Source organism: Terrapene carolina, unplaced genomic scaffold (genome assembly GCF_002925995.2).
Source record: "Terrapene carolina triunguis isolate 2854851 unplaced genomic scaffold, T_m_triunguis-2.0 Scaffold22, whole genome shotgun sequence".
Classification (NCBI taxonomy): domain Eukaryota; kingdom Metazoa; phylum Chordata; order Testudines; family Emydidae; genus Terrapene; species Terrapene triunguis.
Genome location: NW_020664373.1, coordinates 20082914 through 20094219, shown reverse-complemented (window position 1 = coordinate 20094219; position 11306 = coordinate 20082914). Strand labels below are relative to the sequence as shown.

The window sequence follows — 11306 nt, the reverse complement described above, 5'->3', positions numbered from 1 at the left end:
GGGACATGAGGGTCCTAAAACATTTTCCTTTTGTAGCATAGGGTCATGTTATGGAAGTGTTTGAGAACCACTGTATTAACTCATAGCTGTCCCAGCTTTATACTGTGTTTGCACTCTTAATGCAGACATCTTTACTGATGCAGTTCAGAGGAAGCTACAGTCTGCTCTTGGTTTACATCCCCAAGATTTTAATATCTTTGCATTGACTCAAACATTACAAGTAAATCTCATTAATAATTACATAGCAAAATGCACTTACTTCCTGTTTGATTTGTTTTACATCTATAGCCCTTTTACTGCAAATAATATCTTTTTCAATTAAGCTAAAGGATCTGATAATGCCAACAAGGAAATAGGCCATTATCCTTTCAACTGTACAGTTTATTTTTTAAAAGGAATAATTAATCCTTAAGTTAAATAGCTTGTTTTTACATGATTTCAGAGCTCCAGCGATAAAGATTTTTAAATGTTAAATGCTGTTTTCTTAGAAGCAGAGCTAGACAGTTCTAAAATTTAATAAAGTGCTAAAATTTAATAAAAAGCAATTTTTTAAAAACAAGAAGTAAGGATTTTTTTTCTGTCTTTTACAGGAGAAAAATACATTTCTGTAATATAGAGGGCTATTGAGGTTTTGAAGGACATTCAACTTCTGCTAGTCACTGAAGTATGAAATATAATGGTTTACCATTTGCCTGAGGTTCGGATATCTCCCAGCCCATTGATTTCATTACAGCTTTCTTCCACCTGGCATAGCGATATTCACTTTCTGGAATCACAAAGAGGAATTAATGTACTTTCACTTTATTTTTTCCCACACATTAAATTCATCATTAAACCTTTGTCCTGCAAAGATTTCCCAAAGCATACACAGCAGTTACTTAAGAACTCATCCCCATTACAACAGAATGTCTGAAGTGATAAAAAACAACAACTAATGCATGAGCAACTAGCAATTTATCAATTCTTCACAACTCCAAATATTTACAGAGTAAGGATTACATACTCTATTCTCTACTGCACTTCACTTAGAATCATGGAAATGTAGGACTGGAAGGGACCTCAGTAGGTTATCTACCCCAGTCCCCTGCACTGCGGCAGGACTAAGTATTATTTTAGACCATCCCTAACAGGTGTTTGTTTAGCCTGCTCTTAAAAACCTCCAATGACCAAGATTCCACAACCTCCCTAAGTAATTTGTTCCAGCACTTAACTACCCTGACAGAAAGTTTTTCCTAATGTCCAACCTAAACCTCCCAAATTGCAATTTAAGCCCATTGCTTCTTGTCCTAACATCAGTGGTTAAGGAGAACAATTTATAACAACCTTGTACATACTTGAAGACTGTTATGTCCCTCTTCCCCCCCGTCCCAGTCTTCTCTTCTACAGACTAAACACATTCATTTTTTTCATTTCAATCTGTCCTCATAGATCATGTTTTTTAGACCTTTAATCATTTGTTGCTCTCCTCCCTCTTGATTTTCTCTAATTTGTCCACATATTTCCCAAGTGTGGTGCCCAGACCTGGAGGCCTTACTCCTGGCTAATACATCCCAGAATGATGTTGGCTTTTTTTTTTTGGAGACAGTATAACTTTGTAGACTTATATTTAGTTTATTATCCACTAACCCCCAGATCCTTTTCTGCTGTACTCATTCCTAGGCAGTTATTTGCTGTCATTCTGACTCAACTGTGACTCAATACAGGTGAAACTAAATATGCTGGGATATAGGCAGTGGAGAATCAGGCTTTAAAACTCAACTTTTCCCCTACAAATTCACTAGGCAGATTTGTAAGTATAATCCAAATTGAAGCAGTAGTAGTCAGTTTCAAATCCTTTGACGTTAATATACCAGGAGAGGGAATTGATAGAAATGTATTGCTGTTAAAAACACCCAGACAGAAAGGTTGTGCAAAGAGTATATGCAATCAAATATTAAAAACCTCTACTAAAAAGGGATAAATGCTTGAGTCTTGCATATGTATTAATTATAATGCCAAGTTTCGGTCTCCAGAAGTATCTAAGAACAGATGCAAGATAGCTCACTGTTCTAACTAATGTGTTAATTTTAAAGATAACGACCTGCTCTACATAGACAGCCCTAAAATTATAAAAAGTTGGCCCCTTCTGAAACCTTGAAATCTGGCAACTGTGTGGAATATTTAGGGGCCACTAGCATCCTCTGCCAACAATTTTCAACAGTGTGGAATCAGAGGGGGAAGTGGGATGTTCTCAGTTTTTAATTGGTTGAAACCAAAAGCCTCCAAATCAAGCCACACTAAATGACAAGCTCCTATATAAAGAGCTATGGTATGAAATCATTTTTGCCTGCTCCATCATTATTACCCAACTATTGGCAAAGCAAGCAGATGGAACCCACACCTCCCTCCTAAAAAGCCAGAGCATCAAGCACTGCAGACCTGTCACCATAGTCTGAGAACTCGTACTGCTAATTATCAATAACCATCTTTACACTGGGGTGTTCAACGGCATCAAGAAATGACAGAGTTTGGTCAACCATTCAATTTAAATTTACATGTATGCGGACAGAAAGGGTTTGGGGGGTGGGGGGAAGGAGGGTTTCAGATCATTTTAAAGTTCAAACTTCAAATTTCTTTTACCCTCGGGATTGATCTGTGGTTCAAATCGCTCCCATGTCACTGCTGTCAAATCCCCAGGATTCAGACTCCAAACTCCAACTCCTTCTGCCGCTCCAGCTGCCATTGCAGCTCCTAGTGCTGTTGTTTCAGGCATTGATGGCTTCACTAAAGTGAAACAAAGGAACATAAACCATTTTTCTTTATGGGTTGAAGTGCATAGACAAAGAGGTCTAACTGGGCTATTATACACCTAGCTTCCCTAAGGTTTAAAGTTTGCAAACCTCCCTTTAACACAGTCGTCACGGTTCCTGGTCTAATAGGTCTGACCTCTTTGGAGCACACACCCCTCAAGCTTCTAGGCTTCTCACTCTCAGAGTGGGCCTCGGGCTGTGGTTCCCAGATGCTAACCACTATTACCTCAACAAGCACGACTTATGTTCAGTCCTGCAGTTCTGTGCCCTCCGTCAGTGACTTGTGGTTATCACAGTGACCATATAATAGCCTTCTTAAAGCTAAGTATTATTTATTTAGAACAAAAACATTTCAGAGAAAATGTATTAAAAATAATAGACAAACTATACACACACATCTAGCTAAACAGGTGTCTCTTCGTCTTCCACAGGGGGAAGGGAAGCAGGAGGGAGACACTTCTCCCTCCTGTCTCTGCTCAGTCTTTCTGATCACTTCCCTTCTCAGAGAACACATCGCTTTAATTCTTTACAACCCTTTGATTTGTTAACTCTCAGCAATGGCAAAAACAAGGCTGGCAACTTCAATGGAGACAGAATATAGGATTCTCAAAGTTATGAAATGTGTGCCAGGGCTTTCTTACTGGGGAGCCATTGTGTTGCCTTCCCAGCAGCCCATATTAAGCTAGCTCAATACACGGACATAGAATTTACTATTAACTCAATACAACTATATGGAAACTACCCTGGCCAGGTCAGATACCACATTAATAAATTACATATCAGTATTCACAGCAGCTCCACATCTGTCACAACAGTATGACAATAAGGGTTTGGGAAAGGTGTTCTATTCTCACTGCTGCCGAAGTTCTGCAATCCTATAAAGTCTTCTGGTGTAATACTGCAAGAGGCTTTAAACAGTAACTCACTTAGAGCAATGGCATTCAGTCTCAAGAGCTGAAGAGCCTTTTCACCATACAATGGCTTTGCAGGCACAGCTTGAGGCCCTTTACTATAATCACGTTGCGCTGCTGTTGTATCAATACCTTTGGTCTCTGAAACTTCATTTGCTGAAGAAGTGGCTCTTTATTCCCCTCAGTCTGCCTCTTCCGAGGGAGGCATCTTATCTAGGTTTCTACGCTACATTCACCATGTTAATACATAGTTTAGGGATTTTCCATTTGCTTCTCTTCCCTCTCAACCCTCCTCTTCATAGCCAATGTGGGAGATACCCCTTCCTTCGCACATCATTAGGTGCAGAAGACAGTGACTTTTCTCCTCCCTTTCCACATTCTACACCAGGGATCAGCAACCTTTGGCATGCGGCCCGCTAGGGTAAGCACCCTGGCGGGCTGGGCTGTTTGTTTACCTGCCGTGTCCGCAGGTTCGGCTAGTCGCGGTTCGCCGTCCCAGGCCAACGGGGGCTGTGGGAAGCGGCGCAGGCTGAGGGATGTGCTGGCTGCTGCTTCCCGCAGCCCCCATTGGCCTGGAGCGGAGAACAGCAGCCAGCAGGAGCTGCGATCGGCCAAACCTGCAGACATGGCAGGTAAACAAACCGGCCCGGCCCGCCAGGGTGCTTACCCTAGCAGGCCGCGGGCCAAAGGTTGCCGATCCCTGTTCTACACTGTGTCATGGAACTTCCTTCCACTTAAGCCACATGGAAGAGCTGGGAGGGCAGAATGGGGAGGGGGGAAAGAGTACAACTCCTAGCAGCTGTCACCCTACTGGTGATTTTGTTTAGGTAGGGCCCCCATATGTATGATGCAGCTGGGGTGCAGTCTTGTGAACTGGCCTCTACATCAGACTCCAATGACCTACATGTGGGTTTAGAATTTGAACTCGGATGAGAAACCTTGCCTAAGCAGAACTTGCATTAGATCTTAGACCTCTACTATGGTGCTGTAATGCTTCAGTAACAGAAGTCAGAAAGAGCCAAGCATCTCTAGAATACTACAATCCTTATTGGGCCTTAGACACTCCCCTCCCACAAACTGGGCTATACAGGGCTTTTATTTAAATCCCCACCCCACCCCGAACAGTGATGGGAAGGACAGCAGCAAAAAAGCTAATACCCACATTTGAGGTTTGTTCAGCTTTTTAGACCCTTATTTTGTTTTTAAGAAGTCTAAACAGTCAGTTTGCACTTACCTACTTGAATACAGAGAATATCTGCTTGAAGCTGCATGAGAATCTTGTTGTTGGTCATTCCTCCATCTACTTGTAACTCACTCAGTGGTATCCCACAGTCCTTGTTCATAGCATCCAAAATCTGAAAGAAGAGCACTACATATTATACAGTTCACTGTGCAGAAACACAAGATCCTCTTTCAACAAAAAGAAAGACGGTTGAAGAGTTCCAGACTGAGAACATTCCTCAAGTCCTATTCCTCCACAAAACAGAAAGCAGGCAGACACAATACTGGTTTGCTCCCACATTACTCAAACATATTCCAATATACTCTTAAAATGTGTGTATGGGAAAGGTGTTATATTCTTATTACTACTAGACATGTAGAGAGTCTACAAACCATGCTTAAAAGGCCCATATACATAGGACCTGAATAAAAATAGATCTAACCTCTAGAGGTGAGAAGATGGCTTCATCTTCACACAAAGTTGACCCCGGAGACTCAGACTACCAAATGGAGACCTTTGACTGCCTAGACAGGTTGTTTAGAGGTCTTCAACAGTTCCTTGGGCAAGGAAGAGGAACTGAGGTGAAAGAGGGTCATAAGGATTTACTGATGGCAGTTCATAAAAAGAATGAACTTGGAATGCTGTGATTTATTGTAGGGGGTAAAATACCTCCAACTTCAACTGGAATTAAAAGCACAGAAAAATGTTCTGATTCTTTTTGTGAAAAAGCAAAATAGGGACAGGGGAAGAGTATTTCCGTGACAAGTTTACCTGCATTTTGTGCGAGCCTCCAAGCAGAAAGAAAATAAAATGAGGAGATTCAATTTACTATTTTAGCACAGTCAGACACCCAACGAGGGGCTCATATATTGTTGTGATGAGGGCCAAATAAGCACCAGAGAGAGACAAGACTACTTAAAACAATCACAAAGCCAATAGGTAAGATTCACTCCTGACAGCATGAGTAGGGACACCAAGCTGCTTGCAACTCCACTCACTGCTCTCTTATCTCAGGGGGCTCAGTGTGCCAGCTAGCCCAACCTCAAAAGGAGGTGGAACCAGGCCAACCAGTAGACGTACTGATTCCAACCTCTCTTAGGGGGCCTACATCACTGAAGCTGTATGAATCCTGAGGTAAAATTCTAGCTGCCTTTCCCCAGTAATATTCCTTACCCACTAGTGATTACAGCCAGGCCTGTAACCGCAGAAGTTGCAAATTGCAGTCCCCTGTAACCAGGGTGTGTGTGCGCGCATGTGCATTTTATCAGTATAAAGATACATGAGTGGTTCAGGATTAGACTGTTGGCCCATCAGAGCAGGGACTTTTTGTATTTTGGTATAGAGCTCAGCACAATGGGGCCCAAATTAGCACCAGACACTATCATAACAAGTATTTAATATTACAAGGTGAAACACTTACAGAGGAGAACAATTCTAGAGGTGGAATATGCACTATGGCCCAGATTTGTAAAGCTATCGAAGCATTGCTGTGCTCAATATTGCAACACCTACCTGATTTAACAGCCTAAATCTCACGGACTATCAATGGAATTTAGATTCTTAAATGCCTAAATCATTTTTTGAAAATGAGATTTAGGCTCGTAAATCAGGTAGGTGTTGCAACACTGAACACAGCAATCCCTCGATACCTTTACAAATCTGGGGCTACTAAACTTAACTGTATCTTTTCATCAGTTTGTAGGAGAAATTTTTAAATACCACAAGTCATTATTGTTCGTAGTCAAACTCAAAAACAAGAAACCCCCAGAAGTTAGGAGCAAGTTTGCCTTTACCTCTCGTGTTTGAAAGCAGACAGCCTCTAATGCAGCGAAGGCAATGTGGTTTTTATTTGTAAACTGAGTAAGGCCACAGATAATACTGTTAAGACAAAACAGATAATAAGCGACTAGGATCACTAATCTTGATCAGATTATGTTTAAGTCTTACACCTGAGATTTTCAAGCACATTTGTATTGCACTGTGTACAGATACTGTGGTTTAAAGTTAGAGCACCTAAAAATAGAAAAAACCTCTCATGGTAATGTTTTAAAATCCCATTGAATATTCTCTCCTTGAATGTTAATACTAAAAATCTCTGTTTTACATAGAGAACACGATTATCTTTATAACATGGACACTTTATTTCATTGCCTCACAGGGAAAAAACAAACCAACTAATATTACATTCTACTAATTTCCCTCCCCCCCCGCCCAAAAAGATGAAGTGTGCAAACAGGGTGACCTCCCCAGGCAAACCATCTTATGTTTCAAAAGAACCTCTGATTTCCACCGTATACTATATATCTGTTCTTTCAGTTCTCACATAAGGGCTTCACTGGGGACAGGACTATGTTCTTGGTATGTTAAACTGGCATGTTACCCAATCTGCTTTAAACAAGTAATAGTCAAGAGTTCTAACAAAAGGAGTTTTGGGTCTAAGTAATGTAGTATTTGCCCTTAGATAAATTGCATCAAGTTAAGGTACTTTGAATATGATAAGTCAACCTAATTTCTCCAACAGTTCTGCATCTAAATGATGCATTAACATACAGTACACATAAACCCAGTTTGACACCATAAGGAGTACATGCCAATTTTTTACATGATTTTAGACATTCTCTTAGAATTGATTTTGGCATGGGTCACAGCTAACAAATGTTACACAATGGCCTGAAAAATTAGCATCAGTATTTTTATACAGAATTTTGTATTAATAAAAAAAATCTTAAACAGGCGGACAAGAGGTTCAACAGGACTGCACAGGTGTGTCACTAAATGGGATGCCTATTTTAAAGTTTTAACAGGTGAGGCTACCCTACCCCCACTTTCTCCTCCTTCCTTCTTTTTTTTCCAAAAAAAGAAGGAAGATTAAATGACCTCTTAAGAATTTTAAGAAAATTATTTCACACTTAAATAATGCTTGTGGTGCTCCCACATGTCCCATTGCCAAGGCCCATTGAGACCAGGGAAAGTCAGTAGCAGCAGAGCGCAAACATAAGAGATTACTACTTGAAACAGCAGCTGGTTAAATCTGAAACAAGGATGGGGCATGGGAATACACTAGACAGAACCCAATAGGCTGGAAAGAGGGAGAGCTGGCCATGAGCATATGTCCTCCCCCAAAGGAATGACAGTTATGGGACCCACATTGAGAACCCTTCTCACCATGGGATAGTTAAAACTATCCGGAGGACGTGTGGGGAGCACTGATGAACTGAACTTGGACAGTTCTCAGTACCGAGTTCCCCACTTCCTACTGCTGTTGCCTGCTGGTTCCTAGTGACTCTTCTAGAGGAGAGGAAGTAGGCCATGTACTGTATGTGCAGAGGTATGTGCAAGGAGATGAAGACACACAAGCTCTGCTTCCTCAACTCTTCCTGTGGCAGATTAAAAGCGCACCAGAAACCAGCAGGGAATATGGAAAGGAAAGTAGCAGAAAACGCAACCGTAAGGAAGGTTGAGATCTTCTGCAGCACTGCCCCCCAAACTCACCCATCACAATTAATTTCCGCCTCACTCTTCCTACCACAGACTGCCAGGCTCCTGAGGTAAGGTGGAGACTTTGGCTTCTCCCCTCGTCCACAGGCAACTGCATCTCTCAAGGGTAGGTTTCTTCCCTGATTTCTCTACTGAGTTTTTTGTTTTGGGGAAGGATGCTGAACACAGAACTTCCTGCTCACGGGTGTATTGTAGATAGCTGTTTGTTTTGAGCAGCAGCCGCCATCACTACTACCGGCTGTGTACCACAAGTAGCCCCTGCTCCAGGCCCCTTTTGGTGAGACAACAGGTGATGGTGCTCTCAGGGGACCCAAAAACAAATTCAAGAAAATTTATGTTTTGAAAGGTCCAGGATGGTTAGTGGTTCTGGTTGCCCTCTAGCAGCCACCTATGGATTTTTCATAATATAATTAGCCATTCCTGCAAATATAATAGTTATCCTTACCCTCGTGCACTGGGTTCCCAGTAAGGTGCATATAATCCTGAGAATGCTGGGACGAAGTAGCAGCCATAAGAAGTTCCCACTTCTGCAGCAAGTTTTTCTAGCACACATACAAAAAGCCTTTAGTTTTGCACAAATACAATATCTAAGGCTAAAGAAATGTTTGATTTGGCCATCTGCTCCAGAGATTATTTAAGAGACAAAATGCTCAAACACACAACACATTTATGAAAACCGTTAACAAAATTAACTGCAGTTAGAAGATACCACATGGCTACTCTGATACCTAGATGGTTGTATTATTGTTATTCAGCCAGTTACAATGTTATTCAATGGAATTTGGGCACCGAACCCCACATAGGTCCTTGTGGAAAAAAACAAGCTGAAATTTGTTACCAGGAACACACCAAAAAATTGATATCACAGGACTAGGATCTATTTGCTTCTGAAAAGCAAGATGTTTCAGGGTCTGAGCAATGCCCGATTAGGTTATGTCTACACTAGAGCTGGAAGGTGTCTTTTCCAGCTTCAATACATATACTTGCACTAGTTTGATCAGAGCTAGCACACTAAAGATTGGTGCAATAAAGATTGGCACACTAAAGATTGGCGGGACAGGCTAGTCACCCCGAGTACAATCCCGTCTGAAATCCTAAGTATGTTCTCAGGGTGGCTAGCCTATCTGGCTGTCGGTGTAGGTAAGGCTACCTTGCTGTTTTTTAACACGCTAGCTCAAATCAAAGCTAGCATGGGTATGTCTATCTGAGCTGGAATTTACCCCTCCAACTCCTGTGTAGACATACCCTTAGATTTCAGTTATGAGGAGCCATTTTATTTCTCCCTTTGCAATTCTGGATATTTCATTTGGTTCTTGGAAGGGACAGTATATTTAAGAGTTGCACTTCTGAAAGTTTTACCTATCATCATTAAAGGTAGCACCTGTGCCAACCTTAACTGAAAAATGATGGAAAAGAGTATTGCTTGGTTTCCTCTCCCATCCAACTTATTTGCTTTCTGCATCTGACAATACTGTAGGGTCTGTTTCATAGTTTCCCCTGTATTGTGAAGTAAATTTCCCCTGTTTGTGTGGATCAGAACGTAGAAACCAAGAATAAGAATATGCAATTGTAAACTACAAAAATTGGTGAGGAGAACTTAGGGTCATGCATAGGATTTGCAACTACTTTCAACTCTTCTGAAACTGAATAGATTTTATGCTGACAATGTCCCTTTAAAAAAGCATTCAGGTGTAGACAATACATTTTCCCTCTAAAGAAGTTCTCTGGGATCAACCACAGATGAGAATAATAAAGGTATGTTCCTAAATGTTGAATAATGCTGACAAAAACTGAAGATTAAACATTAAAATTTTCAGAAGTTCAGTTGCAGTTGTGCAGGAATTATGCAACCCCAGCTTCCACTGAAGTCAGTGGGAACTGTGGATTCTCAGCACTTCAGGATATATCTGTCGAAATATGGATTTAGGAGCCTAATTTTAGAAAATAGGTTCGATACTTGACTGTTACCATTTTTTTTTATTGTAATACAAAACGAAGTCTATTCAGATTTGGTGTAAAACTTACAAGACTGTCCAAATGACTTTGGTCAATGACAACAAAGGCTCCTTTCTTTTTCAAAATTTTATCCCTTGTATATGGTTAATTTTTCAGAAGTCAATTCTGTTCCAAAATTTCAAAGCATTACACACCTGCATTTTTAGTTTAGTTTAAGAATATAAAAAAGTGTTAGCTACCCAGGTTTCTACTGGTTAATCCATTCTCAGTCAAAACGGATCACTCTCAGATATTACATTCACATTCCAAGTTAAATGCCATTTGGTACAGTCCAGCAAATGGAGGTATTAATCTTTCAATGAACTCCATGCACCCCTTGCACAGAGCGCACTGCAGGTCTGGGGCTTCAGTCCCCCATTTCTTAGTCTGGGAACAAGTTTGTAGGTGTTGTGACACAATTTTCAGTGGACTACTCAGTGAGACCTGTATACTATTTATCCCAAATGTCTCAATATTAAAATGAACCAATAAATCTGCTATGTCAGTGTAGTACAGCTCTTAGTAATTTCTACATATTTCAGCAGTAACGAGGTTTTGCTAGACTAGCAGCAATGCTATATGTAAAAAATGTAACTTTACATAATCTTTTTTAGTAATTGCAAAAAGGACTGGTATACACTTATGCATGTTTTACTGTAGTCCCGCTCTTCTATTTTCCTTGCATCTTTTGACCTGTTATTCAACACTAGAGACTTCAAGACCGTGTTCACCCTCTATTCAGTTTGAAAAACATTTACAAGTTATGAATACTCACCAACTTCACTTGAAGACTTTACGATACCAAGATTGTCCCTTAGCCAACGAACAACAGCACCAGCTATGGCAACAGAGCCCTAGGGAAACAAGAACGGTCATACATGGAGTTTACTA

At 40.8% G+C, this 11306-nt stretch overlaps 1 protein-coding gene across 3 annotated transcripts in view; it reads right to left on the bottom strand.

Moving 5' to 3' along the window:
• Positions 1-11306, bottom strand: part of LOC112107598 (glycerol kinase) — a 42154-nt gene that overhangs the window by 5806 nt on the left and 25042 nt on the right. For all 3 annotated transcript variants that reach the window (XM_024201365.3, XM_024201370.3, XM_024201366.3), the window contains 6 exons: positions 11191-11269; positions 8866-8962; positions 6716-6800; positions 4935-5055; positions 2620-2763; positions 686-766 (listed from right to left, as the gene is read on the bottom strand). In XM_024201365.3, coding sequence (XP_024057133.1) covers positions 686-766; positions 2620-2763; positions 4935-5055; positions 6716-6800; positions 8866-8962; positions 11191-11269 — 607 coding nt within the window. The remainder of the gene's footprint in view (positions 1-685; positions 767-2619; positions 2764-4934; positions 5056-6715; positions 6801-8865; positions 8963-11190; positions 11270-11306) is intronic.